We start from the raw sequence: 21582 nt of genomic DNA, 5'->3' as shown, positions 1-21582 counted from the left end.
GCTCTGAAAAAAGTCCAAGAGGTTCCGGATTCCTATTGAGAAAAATATTAAGGTGGTATTTAATAATATGGAACTTCTAACCAAGTGGCAATGTTTTGTCGAACACATCTTTACAATAGTAATCTAAATATTCAGCAGATTCAATAAACTGCAAGATATCTTTACTGTATGAAGGTTTTAGCATCATGGCAAAACAACTTTTTGCAACTGAAAAATTTTAAGTATATGATTAGAATATATATATATATATATATATATATATATATATATATATGCATTACAATACTGGATTGAACAACAGAAAGATTTAATAGCAGATCGATTCACCTCCAATTTCCTCTTAGAATCGGCATCTTTCATTTTAGAAAACAATAATTTTATTTTTGACGACCAAGTATACCATCAGATTACAGGTACAGCCATGGGTACAGACTTTGCCCCAGACTATGCATGTCTTACAATTGGATTTTTAGAAGAAACTTTGCTTTTTCCGAAAATCTTACCAAAATACTTTTCAAAAGAAGAAGTTAAAAATATTGAACAGTTTTATTTTAGATATGTTGATGATGGTTTTAACATATGGCCAAAAAATCTAGACATCGCCAAGTTTAAAAGTTCTCTAGAAGAACTACATAATTCAATTAATTTTACGATTGATTTAGGTACACAATACAATAAAAACGGAAATATCTACAATGTCATTAATTATTTAGAGGTATCGGTTATTCTTAAAAACAATAAACATATCAAAACAGATATATTTTACAAAGAAACAAATACCCACGACTATTTAAATTACAATAGTTTTCATCCTTTCCACATAAAAAAGAATATACCATATAATCTTGCTAAAAGAATAATTGTTTTTACCTCGGATTATGCTTCAGAAAAACTACGTTTAACGGAACTAAAATTATGGTTAAAAGAATGTCTTTACCCAGATAATATTAGCAACCAGACAATCTCTAATGGCCTTATTATAAAAGGACAAAAATAGACTACGACAAAGCACTAATTGCAACAATTTTAATTACAACTATCAAAAATGAATTGTCTATAAAAAATGTTTGTCTTTCTAGACAATCATTTTAAAAACGGACACTAAATGAACAATCTCGATTTTTTAATGAGGTATAGAAGATCTATTTAATATATAATTTGGACTTATAACGAGTAATTAAATTTTCACTGCAGCATCGTTTCAAAAACTGAAAACGAGCGCAAAATTAAAAATACAATTTTTCTAACAGAAGTTCATTTTTTAATTTTTTGTCAAATCAATATTTCTGGTTTTATGAAATCAAGTAAATTTAGACAAAATCATAGACACCAAATAGACAAAAAATTATGCTTTGTAGACTTATGAAGTGAAAATTATTTTTTAACTGAGCAATCTTAGGACACCATCAAAAATTTGATAGACACAACAAGGACAAAAAATTAAACATTTGTTGTGTCCATTACAACATACAGAATTGTATGTTGTAATGGACACAACAATCATGTCTGTGTTGTAAGTCTATCCATAGACTAGTCTGGTTACTAGATAATATTATAGAAAAAGCATTTCATAATGCCAAATTACAAGGACCAGCACATTTAAAAAAATCCAAAGAAGTTTTTCCTCTGGTAACTACATTTTATAGCAATTTAAACTGCCAGCCTATTTTAACAGAAACTAACCTTTTACTTAGTCTATCTACTAATGCAAGGGTAAAGGAGGTTTTTTCAAATATACATCCAGTAATAGCCTACAAACAACCACCAAATTTACTTAGACAACTAACTTCTTCAAAATTTCATTCTATTTCATCTATCAAAAAAACGGGTTTATTCAAATGTAAAGATATTCGTTGTAAAATTTGCCAATTATATTTACAAGAAGTTGATAAGTTTGAGACGTCTAATGGAACTATTTGGAATATTAAAAGTCGCATTACTTGTAATAGCAAAAATGTTATTTATTATTTAAAGTGTTTATCATGTAATGGTTTATCTACTTACACTGGAAAAACAAATAATTTAAGAAACCGTACTAATGGTTATATTTCCAGTTGCAGAACAGGAAATTCTACAGACCAATTTGACAATCATGTATTTGAATGCCAGAGATTGCACAACAAAACTATAGAACCTTTTTTCCAACTCTTTGTTTTCCTTGAATTAAAAAGTGAAAAAAATTTGTTGTCATATGAAAGTCATTTACATAAACAAAAACATGACACATTTAATTGAGACTTCCTTTTTTTTTAAAAAAATGTTACAATGGTAACTCATAGTTACAATATAGCAATTTAATTTTTCTATTATCTAACTTTCTACAGTAATATAAAAAAATTTGATAAAGCATTAAACATAGCACTACTGATGAAAATAGTGAAAGGCCTCAAGTGCTTTTTTATTATTTATATATTTATTTAAAAGAAATAAATCTTTTTTCAAATTTCAAAAATTCAATTATTGTTTTTTTTGCTTGGCATACCTTTTTCCATTATATTGTTTTTTATCAATTTTGTAGTTATATATATATATATATATATATATATATATATATATATATATATATATATATATATATATATATATATATATATATATATATATATATATATAAATGTATATATACACACATATATAATTGTTACCTGTTCTAAACTTCTGAAGGGTTTCAACGCAGGGGTATAATGATTTGGTGTTACCAGCATCATTTCATCTAATAATTTGAGAACTTTACCACAGTTGGGTCCATACAACCCACCACCATTATAACCATGCCATATTACAGTAATTTTTGTCCAAAAAGGATTTCAGGCCCTCATTAACTAAAAGAATGTCAACAATTTTTGTCACAACTTGCTCATACATGTGAATTTCTGGAGGAGGGATGGTATTAAGAATAAATTTTCTAGGATCTTCCTCAACCACACATGGGTTAATAACATTATTGAATAATTGCATAGTCTTATAAGGATATCCTGCATCTTGGTACAGATAGTAATCTGAACTTAAGGAGGCAAAAGTTCTTAAGCCAACTGATGAGCTTATTGTACAACAGCAAGCATGTTTTCCACCATGACTCTATAATAAATTATTTTATTATTCTGAGATTTAATGTTTTAATAGCTAATTGTAAAAATTAATAAAATTATGCAAAATCTCTTACTGATATGCCAAGTAGTACATTTATAAGCTTTAGATCAGAAGCCATAAAAAATTTGAGCTGATTTAGATTAATTAATTTAGTAAGCATTCCAAGATTATGGTTATTCTCCTTGACGTTATGTGCCAAAACCAGAATTATCACCTTGTTCACTCCCGAGTCTTTCTTGTTTCTACTTTGCTCCTCTAACTTTGTTTCATAATTTATTTCGTAATATAAAGTAGGATAAGTTACTAAACTTTCAGTGAACCCTGTCCTCTGTCAATTCCAACTCTAACAATGGCTTTCATAGGATCTAATCCAGGTAGAGAGCAGATTTCTTGAACAAGTCTGGTGAGATCTTCAATGTATACAACATCTTTCAACACAGAGTTTTCAAGTTCATCTTCCTTTCCATTTAAAAAAAAAAAATTTTTTGTGACTGTAAAACTTATCTAGAGCATGAGACCGCTTCATAACCGTAGTAATTGAATTCTTTTCAACACCTTATTGTGAAATACCATACTGTAAACAATGTGAGATATATTAAATATTATAGATTTTTTGAAAAAAAAAATTAATGTAATGCCGTTTAAACTATGTTATAAAATATTTAGACAAATATTTTATAACATAGACAACCAAGATCTTTTCGTAAATCTCTAAGAATATCACAAACAATATTTTCATGCAGATCATGATTTTTCTTGATATCAAATATTGTATCAGTAGAGACTACTTTATTTGTTTGGAGCTTTGGTTTTAGTACTACAGGTAGGAGTGGTCCTCCTAAAATTAGAATAAAATATTACTGAAAGTCATTATAAATAAATAAGAAAATTAATAAAAATCTACCAGTGAATAATTGTAACGAATTTTCACCCTTAACTAGAAACTTTAAAACAATTGAGGTTATTTGCTCTGACATCTTTTCATCCTTGGAAAGATTAAGATTCTTAGCATTTTGAACTGATGTTCTTGCGCATAGGTGCCTAATGCCCTTTCCAACTAATTAAAAACAATCTGTGTAGAATGAGTTTAATCTTTCAATGCAGAGATTTTCATTTGACTCAGTGATATAATCTCTCAAGTAAAAAACCTTTTAACTGCACTTGTCTGATACCATACAATAAATTGGACATAAGCATTAATCCTCAGTTGAAGCAACCCTTCCTACCTTTATAAGTAACTCTCTTCTACTTTTCCAAACCTCTTCTATCGTTTTTACAGGCTTTCCTTGCTGTGAACAAGATTGTTTGTATTTTTAGTGAAATATTTTAGAAAAAATTTAATAAATATAATAAAATATTTATAAAATATAATAACCTTTTTAGCATAGAGAGCATTTTTGCAACAGCAAAAATTCCAGTGGCAAATGCATTTATATCAAAACTGAATCCTTCGTGTATATAGTATCGAACTTGTCACCAATGATGGCATACTGCAGAGAGAGTAGTTGTCTGTTTTGTTACAGCAACAAAAACAAAATGAATCTCTGGATTTTTTTTTCTTGAAAGATGAGCCATTTGATATGTAATATTTATCTACTTTTATTATTATTTAAAATAAATGTTTATCAATTTAAAATGTTATAAAAAGTAGTTATACCTTTTACAAAATAAAATAAAAAAGTTGTAAAATTTTTTACAATATTTCTAAACAAGTCATCAACCACTTTAAGATCTTTATTAGTGAAACTATTAAAGGTATCATTATATGTTAAGTTAACCACATTTTGAAGACAAAAAAAAAGGAATGTCACGTGGCTTTCTATGATTTTTGTAATGAAAGTAAGCTTAAGTAATAAAATTAATATTGTTTTTTAAACGCTGATTTCTGGATTTCAGAAAATATCAATTTTCGACTAAGAAGGAATGCTTTCGATTTTATTTTCAACACATTCCAGCTCGCACATATACATATTAATAGAATCTGAAGAAAAACCTCATGTCTTTTGAAATTCAACTTAAAACCCTTAGAATCAAGCAGTGTTTATTACTTAAAAAAAAATAATAATAATTACTGACTATGATTAAATAAATCTAAAAAAAAAGAAGCATTTACTCACCATGGTGACCTGTTAAACAGACACAACGATGTGATGAAAAAGTGTTAACACAGTCACTAAATTTCGGACAATGTTTTACAGAACATAATCCTGAATCTTTGCATCCATTTTCAGTGTTATGTAAATCAACTCGAGAAACTATTTCTGTACGTCCAGTAAATGGTAGAAGAATTTTGTTTAGTTTTGGTTCTTTTATGCATCCAATGAATCCAGAAAATGTTGTATTTCCTGAAAAGTGTGAACCAATTTAATACAGTTTAAAATTTATTTACAGCATTATAGTTAATTTATTTATTATAATATGCATTTCAATAATTGCTAATAAATAACTATTATAATAATTAGTTATAATATATATGGCGTAAATTCTTATTTATGTGCTTGTGTTCTGCCTGAACCTTTAACGGAGTGTTCGTTTACCTGTAAGTAACTTTATCTATGTTTGTGTTCTGTTTTCACCTCTGGTTGGGTGCTCACTCATAAGTTTTCTTTGTGACAGTCCTTGGGCTGATTTCATTTCTCAAATCGCTGATAAATGCACCTTCTATGTTACCTCCTGGATCCAGGGAAGTATGGAAGCTTGTATTCCTTCTCATTGGTTCCAAGTCAAGCCTTGCTCTACTCCAAGGTTTTCACCCTATTGTGCAGCTTCTATCTCTAATCATTATCATTTTTTTTTTCCATCTTTTTTAAAAGAACAACACTCTTGCGAACAAACACCTATATATCGTTACAAAAAAACTAATGTAAAAAGGTTCTGTCTGATGCTAAGCTCCATTATTTCCAGTTTACTAAAACTCATACCTAATCTCAGAAGTTAGGGTCTTTTTGAAAATCTTCAACAGCGTCTTTAACAATGATAAGTCAAACATACCATCTCTAATTCATGGGACTGATCTTATTACCTCTCCCCTATGGATAAAGCAGAACTATTTGCAAAGAACTTTTCTTTTAATTCAACTCTTGAATCTTATGGCCATTCTCTTCCTTCCATTCCAATTAAACAGGTTAACCTATTGTTAGACATTCAAATCACTCCAACTTCCATTGCTAAATTCAGATCTCAATTGAACTCTTCAACGGCTTGGGGTCCAGACAACAATCCTGTCATAGTCTTACAAAAGGGTTTTCCAGAACTCTCTTCTATTCTCTCTAAACTATATAATAAGTGCTTGACTGAATATTGCTTTTCTGCCACCACAGAAGATGCCATCTGTGGTTCAAATTTTTAAAACTCTGGAGAATGTTTTGACCCTTGGATTATCATTAATCAGGCTTCTCTCTATTATTATCAAGGTTTTTGATTCTTTGATTAACATACTTCTAACACCCCATGTTGAGTCAAATAACTTATCAGTCAGACAATGAATAGAGTTTTTAATCTTCTCATTTTACGGCTGACTGAAAGATTTTATTGCGCATTATTTAGAGGTGGAGAGGCCAGGGCTATTGCTCTTGATATATCTATATATATAGGAATGCTGGTCTTCTCCATAAGCTTGCTTCATTTGGTGTGTATGGATTTTAAAGGTTTTGAGATTATAAAATCATTTCTTACTGACTGCTTTATTAAAATCATACTCAAAGACCAACACTCTTCTTAATTTTCAGTAACTATCTCAAGGTTCTATCCTTATTCCTGTTTTGTTTCTTATCTACATTTTTGATCTTCCTAACAACCTTACATATAAAGTAGCTTTATTTGCTGATGACTCAACTTTATACTCTTGTCTTGAGAAAATGCCTTCTCTTTTCAATTGCTTAGAACAGGCAGCCGATATCAAATCTGATCACACTTCTGTAACAGATTGGGGCTTGCAGACGCAAATTATTTACTGCAAACAACAAATCGCAATACTGTTGGTATTCCTATATTAATGAATGACAACCCTCTCACTGAGTACTCTTCTTTAAATCTTCTTGGATTATCATTCTCATGTAAACCATAAATACAATCGATTGCAAAGTTAGCATCTGCTAAGGTTGCTTCTCTTTATCATGCTCACCATTATCTTACTACTGATTCCTTTCTCTACCTCTAGAAATCTCTTTTTTGTCCCTGTATGGAATATTATTGTTATGTTTGGATTGGATTTTCTAGTTAAGTTTTCCTCTTTTAGACAAGGTCCAAAAACAAATTTAAAAAATTGTAAATGTAGTTGGACCCGTTCTATTTGCCAAGATTGATCTTCTCTCCCATAGTCATAAACTTACATTTCTTCTTCTTTTTTACAAATACTAACATGCACACTAAAAAAAAAAGGTAGAAATTTCTACCTTAGGGTAGGATATGTGATATACCCTTAAGAAGGTATAATTTTCTACCTTTTAAGGTAGAAAATTATATTAAAAACAATTATTTGCCATACAATTTTCTAACTTAAAGGTATAATTTTCTACCTTATAAGGTAGAAAATTATACCTTACTAAGGGTATATCACATATCCTACCTTAACTAAAAATTTCTACCTTTAATTTTTAGTGTGTGGTCGCTGTTCAAAGGAGCTATCATCTTCTATCTATCATATCAGTTCCATCAACCAAAACTCATTCTTGCTTTACAAACAAAGTTGGACCTGCTCTTGCAGCCAACCTCCAACCATTATCACATCGTTGTAATGTTGCTTCTCTTTCTTTTTTCTACAAATACTATAATGAGCACTGCTCTAAAGAGCTAGCGTCTCTTGTGCCATCTACTAAAATTCATTCTTGTGTTACTCGTCATTCAATTAAGTCTCATCCTTTTTTTGTGACTGCTCCTTAATGCTCCAAAAACTCTAATTCATCTAGTTTTTTTCATCGAACATCAGTTCTTTGGAATTCGCTTCCTTCATCTTGCTTTCCTGATTCATACAATTTGCAATCTTTTAAGTTGTCTGTCAATCGTTATCTTGCTCTACAATGATTATCTTTTCTCTTCCAGTAACTTCCAACTCTAATAGTAGTTGCTTACAGCCTTGTTGGAAGCAAAGATGTTTAAAAAAATAAATAAAAAGAAACAATTCCAAATAAAAAGAATTCGCTTCCTTCATCTTGCTTTCCTGATTCATACAATTTGCAATCTTTAAAGTCGTCTGTCAATCGTTATATTGCTCTACAATGATTATGTTTTCTCTTCCAGTAACTTCCAACTCTAATAGTGGTTGCTTGCAGCCTAGTTAGAAGCTTTGATTTTTTTTTTAAATAAAATTAATTCTATTTTAATTATTAATTTTTAATATTTAACTCTTATAATTATGCAAAAAAAAACTTAAAATAACTATATCCACCATAATACTATATTTTTCATAATTGTTATAAACAAGATGAAAAAATCTGCAACTTTAATATTTCTAAAAAAAACAAAAATGTATAGAAATTAATATATACCATAATCAGTAAATCCTGCACCAAGCACCAGAGGTCTTCCATCAATATTAATGTTTGCACTATTACCAGGTGCTTTTGCATGCAAACTTTGTTTATTGAAATCTAAGTACATCGATATTTTGTTGCCATTACGCTGGATACTTATGTAATGCCAATTCCCATCATTGACTTTTACTTTTTTATTTTGCAAGTTACCACGACCACTTCCAAAATCAAAGTTTATTTGAAGATAACCTCCATAAACCTATGAGATATCTTGAATTTATTTAAGTTTTTTTTAAGCAAGTTTTTTAATAAAGTTTGTAAAACTTTATTATTTATTTATTAAACATTGTTATCAGTTTTTATTTTATGCAACACGCGTTTAGCTGGAATAAACTTATAAAGTAAAAAACATTTTGCACAAAATGTATTTTGAACAATAAAATAAAATATAAAAATATTTTACTTCAACAATAAAATAATCCTTTCCAGGTGCTTGAGCATATATTAGGTAGCCTTCCTTGTATTCAGTTCGAAAGTGCAATGATAATGAATAAAACAACTCATCAAATGATTTAGACAGCTTATACTCTATATAAGAGTTTCCATTCAATGTAATACTTTCACCACCTACATTATAAGAAATATGTTAAGTACTGCTTCAATCACGTACAATTGTAAATATAAAACTCCAAAAACAGCTGGATGGTTTAATAAAGAAAGGATTAAACTATAAAAAATTTATTTATATAAATTAATAATAATTTGTAAATTTACAAATTTTAAAGGTATTATACTTAAATTTTTTTTACTTTTTATTTGTTAATTACAATTTTAACTGTAAAAAATTTATTTAAATTGTCGTAAATGCTACAAATTATAGTTTAAATTTTAATACTTGTTTTTATTTTCCTTTGTATTGTTGCTATACCCTTAAACCCTTTCAATCCAAAATACAAATCTTGACAACCATTGTCAAGACTACTAACCATTGCCAAGACATTAAAACTTTTAAATCTGTGTAATAATTAATAATCAATTGTTCCAGTAACAAAAACTGTTCCATATCATTAAACTGTTCCACATCCAGTAATTCTTACAGTAATTTGTTTTGGTCAATTCCAGTATCTTATTATCACAAATATTATTTGCTGCTCAAACAAGTTGAAAATTACTTATGCAGTAGTATCTGGCATGACTCATTTTGTATCTGTTAAGTTGGATCCTTTAACTGTAGCTTCAAGCTAAAAAATATTTCATTCATCTAGTTTTTTTCCTTTTCTAATTTGCAACCCTCTCCTGTAGTCATGTTTTCCTGATTAATACAGTTTACAGTTTTAATACCTAAGTAATATTTAAAATTTTTATTAAGTTGCCTTTCAAATGTTTTCTCTTTAACTATTTGCTTTGTTTTCTTATTACATTTTTCCTTTATCTTTGTTTTCTGTCTTATTACAAGCAATTACTTACTTAATAATTGCTCGCAAATTTTTTGAAAGTGAGTTTGTTTAAAACTAATGTTAATTTTCAGTTATCATCAAATTTTATAAGAATGTTTAAATGCAACCACTAATTATTATCAGATTTTACAACCTATATCAAACATGATTTAACATGATTTTAAGATCAAACATGATTTATTAAAAATTTTAAAAACACAAGATCAAACTCGATTTAATTAAAAATTAAAAAAAAAATATCTGAATATTATCAAGTACAGGAGAGAGATTATATAAAAATATTATTAAATACTGAAAGAATACATAAAATTACAGATGAATTAACTATTTTCTTATAAATATTTTAGGTTTATTTTTTATAATGAAGAAAAATTTTTTTATAATGGAGAACAAACTTTTTTTATAATGGAGAACAAATTTTAACACAAAAATCCCCCCCTCCCCCTCAAAAAAACAACAACAACTAAAAATCAAACTTACTCAGTCCACATTTTTCGGGATCAACACACTCACAAAAATATGAGTTTTTAGTTGCAACACACTTCTCTCCACCTTTACATGGATTACGTGAACATGGATTAACAGAATGGCATATTGAACCTGGTGAGAAAGATATTAAGTCTTTATAAAAATAGTAAACAAAACAAAACAAAAATTAAATTTGTTTACTTAAAAATTTTTTACATTTCTTGGCGTTAGTGCAAAGCAGTTACAAAAACTGGCATAAGTGTGAAATGATGTAAGTGCAAAGCATAATTTGGCATGTGTGTGAACTGGCATATGCATTCAGAAAAAATTAGCAAAAACTGGCCAAAAGAATTTGAAAACATTGGCATAGAGATCCGCATTTATGTCAATTCGCACTTATGCCAATCTTTGCAAATTCATTCAACGCACTTATGCCAGTTCATACTAATGCCAGTTTCCACTTATGCTAATTCTTGCAACTGCTTCGCACTTATGCCAATGTTTGCAATGTTCCTAATAGTGTTGCATATTTAGATAAGAAATGTGACACCATACTGAAATAGCCAGTTGGTGGAGGCTTCAGTACATACATCAGCTGACTAAATAGGAAATAAAAAACATGCAAAGGAGTGCTTCCACATCAATTAAGAGTTTGGGCAACAATCTTTTTTTCATTATGATTGGTTTTTTTTTCCTAGTTTACAATTGCTGATCTACATACGCATTATTAAGTGTATATAGAAACCTTTAAAAAAGCATTTAAAATACACTATGTTTATAAATGTATGTAAATTATACACTTTGTTTAAAAATAAATACACTTCAGTGCATTATTAGAATTTAATAAATTAAATTAGACATGCACGCAGTTTAAAATGTTTCAAAGTGTTAATTATTACCTTTTAACATTTATAATAATTTAATTATACTCAATATGACTTTTGATTATACTTTAATATACTTTTAAAAAATTGTTGTCAGATTTTGAAGCACATTTTCTTTTCAATTCAAAATGCAAATGTAATTGAAAAAATTAAATGCTACAGTCGCATTTTAAAAATGTTTCAGTCTTATTTTTTTCTCAATTCAAAATGTGTTTCTAAATTAAATTTTTTTTCGATTTAAAATAGTAATATAAAATGCAACTGTTCCAAAGTTTATGTAGGTAAAATAAAAATGCAAATAAACATCCAAATACATCAAAATCAGAGGAGCAAAAAGAAACCTTATCAATCTGCATCAGCATATCATAAAATCTTTTGCAAAAAAAATGATATATATATATATATATACACATAAAATATACCTTATTTTATGTGTATATGTATATATATATACATATATACACATAAAATATACCTTCAGTGCCATCATTACAATAGCAGTTTTCAGTTCGTCGAAAATCCATATATCCCGAAGGAATAAATGGGGATAAATTTTCAATAGGATTTAATTTAACTAAACACTTCATATTTTCACCACAAGATTTTAATGTACATTCTGTATTAGAAACCAATATATTGAAGTCATTATTTTTAAAGTCTGCTTTATTATCTTCCACATATTTCTTCAGCAATTGTGTGTCCATATAACTCTACAAAATAATTAATAATAAAATATTTTTTTGGTGAATTTATTTAAAACTTACTCAACTTCAATTTCAAATTCAACATTATTCAATATTTACTTAATTTATACAATTATATCCAAGATTAAAATCAACTGTTTATGTCTCTACATATTGAAGCAATAAAGTACAAAATGCACTTCTTGTTAAAAAAAAAGAAAAAAAATTATAAAATAAAGTAAATGTGAAAACATTAGTTAATTTATTAATTTGAAATTTGTTCAACTTCACCAATTTAAAAACTTGTAATTAATTTGTTAACAATCAATGTGTTGTTAACTAGAGTGTAGCTAACAACCAATAGTGTTGTTAACAACAGTGTTGTTACCGAAATCTGTAAAAGTCCCACGCTGTTCTCACTCACTTTTTAATCATGTAATATTAACTTTTTTCACTTATGTAATATTTCATAGCCTTTTTTTTCATATTTATTCTTACTATTTGTAAATGTTTTTGAAAAAAAAATGAACCAATATTAGTTAGACTTGTTTGTATGTCCATAAATTTCAAAATAATTTTCAACAATTCCTTTAATAACTACCGAGCCAATTCAGTTCAAACAGAATGACACTTATTTTACTAATAAGATGTTTTATCTAATCCCACTTAGTGTGTTTATTAGATTTTAAACCTCAACATATTTCATTTAGAACATTTCAAACATACTTTAATAGAAGTAAAAGTGGTATTATGAGCTATGTAGTTATCATGAGCTCCTCCGATACCTCTCCACAATCATAGAAATGATAAGTTTTAACACACGATGTAGCCAAAAGCACACAAATGCGAAAACAAAAATTAAAATTTTGTGTTTCTTCTTGAAATAACAGTTTTATTAGTTATCAATCTTTATTTACATCAATATATAATGATATACTCATATTTATCACTTGAATGTTAAGATATACTCATATTAATTACAGGCATTAATTGGTTCATGTCTTGATATTTTATGTTGTATACAATAAGGTCGATTATTAATGCATATTTTTAATCAACTCAATCATTGTAAAATGAGCCCTTATTGATAAGTGATTTAAGAGCTTCAACCAGTGATAAGTGATTTAAGAGCTTCAACCAGTGATAAGTGATTTAAGAGCTTCAACCAGTGATAAGTGATTTAAGACCTTCCACCAGTGATAAGTGATTTAAGAGCTTCAACCAGTGATAAGTGATTTAAGAGCTTCAACCAGTGATAAGTGATTTAAGAGCTTCAACCAGTGATAAGTAATTTAAGACCTTCCACCAGTGATAAGTGATTTAAGAGCTTCAACCAGTGATAAGTGATTTAAGACCTTCCACCAGTGATAAGTGATTTAAGAGCTTCAACCAGTGATAAGTAATTTAAGACCTTCCACCAGTGATAAGTGATTTAAGAGCTTCAACCAGTGATAAGTGATTTAAGAGCTTCAACCAGTGATAAGTGATTTAAGACCTTCCACCAGTGATAAGTGATTTAAGAGCTTCAACCAGTGATAAGTGATTTAAGAGCTTCAACCAGTGATAAGTGATTTAAGAGCTTCAACCAGTGATAAGTGATTTATGAGCTTCAACCAGTGATAAGTGATTTAAGAGCTTCAACCAGTGATAAGTGATTTAAGAGCTTCAACCAGTGATAAGTGATTTAAGAGCTTCCACCAGTGATAAGTGATTTAAGAGCTTCCACCAGTGATAAGTGATTTAAGAGCTTCAACCAGTGATAAGTGATTTAAGAGCTTCAACCAGTGATAAGTGATTTAAGAGCTTCAACCAGTGATAAGTGATTTAAGAGCTTCCGCCAGTGATAAGTGATTTAAAAGCTTCAACCAGTGATAAGTGATTTAAGAGCTTCAACCAGTGATAAGTGATTTATGAGCTTCAACCAGTGATAAGTGATTTAAGAGCTTCAACCAGTGATAAGTGATTTAAGAGCTTCAACCGATTGGTTTATGGATTTATATTAGTTTACAAGAGTAGAAAATGATGTTTGTTTTGCAATCAGCCAATCAAATATATGGAATTATTGAATAAATGTAATGAACATTGGGTTTAGTGCCTGCAAAATGTGGATACAATAAATATGCTGGATTAGTGAAACATGAGTACATTTGCAATTTTAATGTTAATAAAACATTTTGTTATAAAATATGATTTTGGTAAATGAAGTTGAACAAAAAAATATTGTATATAGTATTTTTAAATTATTTTACCAGGGCTCATATTATCAGCATCCAAGATATAAAATCAAAATGGAGGCTCATTATACAGTTTTACAGCTTAAAATCAAAACAGGGGCCCGTTATATCATCTTCATCTATATTACAATACTTCTTAATTTATAATAGTTTTAATATGAAATTCATGATCTATAAAAAAAGCACCTTTTGTGAAGATAAAAAACCTTGTAGAGAGATAAATAAATTGTTAAAAATTGTTTACTGTATTAAAAAATAAGTTTAAAATAAGCTTAAGAAAAAAGTTTCAAAAATCTTTACTTTTTCAAAATTATATTGGAAGTTATTATTCCATTAAAAAGATTTAAAGCAGAAGAAGTTGAGTTTTCATTAAAATTATAAACAATTTGAAAAGCTTTGAGAATTTAATGAAAATGTTTAATGTGCAGAATTTATTAAACATTCTTTAAATAAATTTTAATTCTTAAGTAAAAGATTTAATCATAAATTATAGTAAGAATAAATTATAATAAAAATATTCAAATATAAAGTTTATAAGTTATTTTATAAGATTTTAAATATTTAGTTTGCTAAAAAATTAAAAAGCATAAAAAATATTTAGAAAAATAAAAAACAACAAATTATTACTAAAGTATCTTCTAGCTTTACAGCAACTGCAACTTCAACAGCATTTTCAACATTTTTTCTCTTGCGCAATGAGCCAGTACTGTTATGACCTGCTCGTATTGACCAAAGAAACACACTGTTTAAACTAGTTGCAGTTATTTTTGAAATAATTTTTATAAATTGTGTCATCTTGGACATGAATTCTTGAACACCCATTTCAAAAATACTTATTACAATGCTTTGTGTCTCTACCTCATGATCTCGCTCATTTACAATGATTTGAAACAAACTTGCATCTGAATTTCTGCCATCTGTTACTTCAACTGATAATGTGTAAATACCTTTTTTAGGCCTTCCCTCAATCACACCAGTCATAGGTTGGATAGAAAAATACTCTAACATTGTACCCCCAGTTAAACGATACTGATGAATATCGTTTTCATCTTTATCAAATATGCTCACCTTACCTATCAATGTAACACCGTATGGCTTAGATACAATTACAAAAAACACCTTTGGTTCTTGGATAACAGGAGAATTATAGCTTTCCTTCACAATAATAATTTTAACTTTTGAATCACTATATTGCTTTGGAAAACCTAACAAAAAAAATAAAAATACAAATATATATATATATATATATATATATATATATATATATATATATATATATATATATATGTATATAACATGGGTAAAACTAAGGGTTTAGGCAATATAGGGATACTAAAACTAAGGGTTTAGGCAAGCTAATAATTTAAAGAAAACCTTTTTTCAGCTTTTAAACTTTTCCAGATTTCTATTTTTATTTTTTAAATCTGGAATTTAAGCCTACTGTTGATGGGAAAACCTACATGATATTTTATGTTCTTTAGTACATACATTAACTGGGGATTCTTTTCTTTCCTCATTTATTATAAATTATTTATTATGTATATTAATTATCATATACTATTTATTATATATTAATTATTATAAATTATTTATATGTTTTATCTAAGAATTTTTAGGGTAGAAAGGGGCATAGAGTTTCATTATTTTTGTTGCTGTAGTATACTTTTTAAAATTGTTTTTTTGTTTTCTTGTTTTTTTATATCAATTAATTTTTAGAAATTTATAAAAAATAGTGTTAATTATAATTAATTTTGTGGCATTTTTAACCACCAATCCCCCACCCCTGTTTGACGTGACAAAGACAAAATTTGGAATTTTCTAAGTGTTTATTTAATTGCAACAGTTCATGTTTAAAAAAAAATACAATTGACATGTTTCTGTCTAAGACCTAAATTTGTTCCCAAATCAGACTTTGACCTTCAAATATTGGAGTTCCATGTTCTTCAATAATTATTGAAGGCCAGTTGAGGTCAGAGGTATCAACATCTTCCTGATCATACCACTTAATTGTTTCTTTGTCTGAATTTAAAAAGATGCACATTAGTTCAGATAGACTTAGAGCAACTAGGAGATGAGATTTAACTTTTTAAAACTAATTCGATAATCCATTACTTGATCAAACTGTTTTATATTGTTTTGTTGACTTGATAGTGGCAAAATAAAGACTACAATTGGTACAAATTCTTTTTGGTAAGGAGCATTGAATGCTTGAATGTGAGCAGTCAAATAAACTTTCTATTCTATATTTGCTTGTAAATTGTATGTTCATAGGATCAGAATTTCTTTTTATACATCTAATTACCACAAAAATAGTTTCATACGACGTAAAATCTATTCTGATCATTTAACAAAAACATATTTTATTTTATGTCTGATAATGGTCTAAGCTGATCAGACTGAAATATCAAAAAATAAGTACTTACCTATATTTCATATTTTATATATCAAAAAAAAAAAAAATTTTGTTAAATGGCAGTTGGGCAGGATTGTAAAGTCTTGATTTTCAAAAGGATTGACCTTTGTAAACTAAATAGGAAATTCAAAATAAACTAAAAACGTTTAAAAGGGGATAATAATACATCACATACTACCTATTTAACTTTGAGTAAAGACAATGCTAGTAAAATTTAAAATTTTCAGTCATATACATTCAAAATTTGTGTCATGGAAGGAACGATAGGTTTCTTCTGTGACACAAGTTTCAATGGTTACAACAAGAAATTAAAAAAAAAACTTGCTATTAGTGAAGTTGTTGCATATGATTTTTCATGAAATCAGCATTATATATAAATACCTCAGAGTTTGCAATTTAAACTAATTTATTTACCCAGTGATAAACTATTTAAAATGTTTTTTGTCACGCCACACTGTGGCAAACCACCCCCCTCCCCCACGTGATATTTAATAACACTTTTGATTACCCCTTCCACCCCACCCTCCTTAAGTCATGTATTATTTAAACAACCCTATACACCTCACTCTACCCTATATTTTTGTTATAAATTTATGTTATAAACTATTTATTATATATATTATTATATACAATTTATTATATATATATTTTTATATACAATTTATCATATATATATTTTTATATACAATTTATTATATATATATTATTATATACAATTTATTATATATATATATTATTATATACAATTTATGTACATATATATATATATATATATATATATATATATATATATATATATATATATATATATATACATTTGCACACATATATATACACATATATATATACATATATATATACACATATATATACATACATAAATACATATATACATACATATATATATATATATATATATATATATATATATATATATATATATATATATATATATATATATATATATATATATATATATATATATATATATATCAGTCTTCTCTGTTTAGCCAGTGCTTTTGCGCTCAAGTCTTTTCATGCTCGCCCACACGTCTGCAAATACATCTGCAAATACATTTTTCTGTCTTTTTTTTTAAAAAAGTTTGCATTTTCATGTTTGCGCCATGTCAAGCATTTTTGAGAAAATCAATTTTTTAGATTTAAAACACCATTATTCTGCCAATGTGTGGTGTTCTTTAAAACTCCCATAACTCAAGAATCCAAACATTTTTCGATTTGTCACTTCAGGTAGACAAAGAATGAACCCAGGGCAACAATAAAAGTGCAATAACTCAAAAATAATCAAATTTGTGACTCAAAATTGTTCTTCCATTGAGGCCTTCATATGCATAACAAGTGTCACTTACTGTAGCATGAAAAAATTCTTTAGACAAGCGTTGTTTTTACTGCTTATAAAAAAAGTTTTATATTTTCTTATTGTAATAGAATGCAGGCATTTTAAAAATTATTAAAAATAATTATTAAAATGACTGTATTTTTTATTTTAGTTACCATGATAATTATACTTTTGAAAGAAAAATTGTACTTTTGCAAGAGCCATAAATTGCTCTCGTAAATAATTTTAGGGGAGTGTGGACGAGAACGAGAGCTAAACCTCTCGCTTCCCACCGAGGCCTATATATATATATATATATATATATATATATATATATATATATATATATATATATATATATATATATATATATATATATATATATATATATATATATATATATATATATATATATTATACACACATATATATATATACACACACACATATATATATATATATACATATATATATATATATATATATATATATATATATATATATATATATATATATATATATTTATGTATATATGTATGTATGCATATGTATGTATGTATGCATATAAATATATATATATTTATGCATATATGTATGTATGTATGCATATGATGGAAGATTAGGGCCACACTATATTAGAAAATAATGTAGCCTATCTTTTAGCGAAAAACTGTAATTTTCCTAATATGGTGTGGCTTTGATGACGTTTTCTGTAGCCCTAAAGTTGTCATACTGTCATACAGATATATATATATATATATATATATATATATATATATATATATATATATATATATATATATATATATATATATATATATATATATATTTGTATGACAGCATCTTTAGGGCTACAAAAAACGTCATCAAAGCCACACTATATTAGGAAAAGTGCAGTTTTTCGCTAAAAGATAGGCTACATTAAAAACTAAAACATAGGCTACATTAAAAACTAAGAAAAAGGCTACATATATATATATATATATATATATATATATATATATATATATATATATATATATATATATATATATAAATATATATATATCCACACACATAATATTTCCCAATATAGTGTGGTTTTGATGACATTTTCTGTAGCCTTAAACCCGCTGTCATACAGATATATATATATATATATATATATATATATATATATATATATATATATATATATATATATATATATATATATATATATATATATATATATAGTAAGCGACTGGGGCTATGGCCGGAGCTAGGTTTGATAACACATAGCCGCGACTGGGGCCAGGTTTATGACCAGGGCTGCATAAATATTGATAGAACCTATAAAAATGTTATTTTTAATTAAAATTTACGACATGAATTTTATTTAAAAACAATATTTTATAGGATTTATCAATTTTAATGCAGCCCCGGCCAGGTTTATGACCGGGGCTGCATTAATATTAATAGATCCTATAAAAGTATTGTTTTTAATTATAACTCATATCATAAATTTTAATTAAAAATAATATTTTTATAGGATCTATCAATATTTATGCAGCCCTGGCCATAAACCTGGCCCTGGTTGCGGCTATGTGTTATCAAACCTAGCCCCGGCCAAAGCTCTGGTTGCTTACTATATATATATATTTGTTTTTAATTTTACTATTGACAGGTCAGTTTTGGGTTGCCTTTTAAAAAAATTGTTTTAAAGACTGGAAAAACCTTCTTTTTTTTTTTAAAAAAAAAAGTTTTTGCATCATAAAAAAAATTAAATATTTTTTTTAAATTTGTGTTGTGTGGTTTTTTAAAAAAATATTAAACTTAATTAGTTTCCTCAATTAAATTAATGTATTTTGTTATAATCTTACCTTAATTATGTCAGTTTAGATACCATATACAAGCTAACGCAACTGGTTTTATCACAAATGGTATATTTAACCCCTTTACTATAGGAGTGTGTGTTTATATATAGTGTGTATATATATATATATATATATATATATATATATATATATATATATGTATATATATATATATATATATATATATATATATATATATATATATATATATATATATATATATATATATATTTATATATATATATATATATATATACACTCCTAGACCTTCTTTACGGTGACATGCGCGAAAATTTAACTATTTAACTATAAGGTGACATTGCAGTTATTACCACAAATAAAAAATTTTTGCGCTATAACGACTTCACTCATCTTATAATTACTCCTTTGAGCATATTCTATTGAAATTAAGTTAATCGCGCTTCCTCACAGTGATATACAAAAAAAAGTGTGACCTTTTTTCTTTCATTGATTTTACTTAGTTGACACAATGTATATACACCTTGTAAAACAATGAATGTAAAACATCATTGTGAAAAGTCATTAACTATAAAGAAAGCCTTAACAGATGTTAGCGAAATGAATGATTTTAAGTTAATAAGACTTGATCCTTACATAATATAGTAAAAAACTAAGTTTTGTGTTTCGCTTTGAGAAAAAAATAAGAGTTTTAGTGAAAAAAAAATCTATATTTTTTAGTCGCGCATTTTATACACACTGCGTGCTTAAAATTTGGAAAATAATTAAATATAGTCAACTAACTCCTAAATTATTGTTTTTATTCATAAAAATAATAATATATACATATAAAAATATTTAAAAACTACCAAATGTACCAACTGTCACCATATGGCATTTGTATGCAAATTTGCCATTTTATACAAAAAAACTCTCAAAACTGGCTTTTCCATATTTCCCAAAAATTTTTTTAGTATGATGCAAAATTTATTTTTTATATTATTTGAATAGATACCTTGAGCTAGGTAAAGTTTAAATGATAATGCGTAAGCAAAAAGCCATTAAAATTGAGTCAGAATGTTAAGGTTACAACAAACAGTTGCCTTAACACAACTGTTGCCTTACAGCGCATATTTTTAGCACATTTTGTTGCCAATGAGTATATCTAGTGATATACTCAATGACAACAAAATGTGATAGTCTATATTAGGTATGTGCGTATCTGGCTTTTTACGGCACCGATTTCAAAGACAAAAACTGTGACCTTTTTTTTCACAGCGTGCTCGAAGTCAGTCTGGTAAAGATGTATTTATTTGTCTTTTTTTTTAAATTCTATATCAGTTTAGACTTTATTAAAAAAGTAGAATGTTTTATCTTGAATAAATTATGGGTTTTTTTTATGTGTAATAAATTTTTCAGTTTTTTTATTGCTATTTAAAATTTCGTTCCTGTTCTGGCACTGCATTGATATTGAAGGCATGTTGGTACATATTTGAAATTTTCCAGTCAACTGTATAGATCTATTTTTTATGTGCCTGCCAAATTTCATTAAAAGATATTCATGACCACATATCGTATTTTTCAACCCAGTGGAGGAACCATTTCCACCTCTTTTAGTGTTACTGTTACACTTTATAAAACTGTTTCTGCTATTGTTACTGTTACTTTTTGTTTTAAATTCTGTTGTTTTTTTTACAGTTACCAGTGATTTTCATTTGGTTTTAAAATTTCGTTTCTGTTCTGGAGGTGCATT

The 21582-nt window shown here is 27.2% G+C and overlaps 1 protein-coding gene across 1 annotated transcript in view; it reads right to left on the bottom strand.

Moving 5' to 3' along the window:
* Positions 1-21582, bottom strand: part of LOC100202523 (protocadherin Fat 1) — a 101370-nt gene that overhangs the window by 12506 nt on the left and 67282 nt on the right. The window contains exons 17-22 of the mRNA XM_065811453.1: positions 14915-15492; positions 11846-12080; positions 10499-10618; positions 9025-9188; positions 8577-8820; positions 5208-5435 (exon numbers count right to left, since the gene is read on the bottom strand). Of these exons, the coding sequence (XP_065667525.1) occupies positions 5208-5435; positions 8577-8820; positions 9025-9188; positions 10499-10618; positions 11846-12080; positions 14915-15492 (1569 nt within the window). The remainder of the gene's footprint in view (positions 1-5207; positions 5436-8576; positions 8821-9024; positions 9189-10498; positions 10619-11845; positions 12081-14914; positions 15493-21582) is intronic.

The sequence above is a fragment of the Hydra vulgaris genome, chromosome 12 (assembly GCF_038396675.1).
Source record: "Hydra vulgaris chromosome 12, alternate assembly HydraT2T_AEP".
Lineage (NCBI taxonomy): Eukaryota > Metazoa > Cnidaria > Hydrozoa > Anthoathecata > Hydridae > Hydra > Hydra vulgaris.
This window is presented reverse-complemented; position numbering and strand designations above follow the sequence as displayed.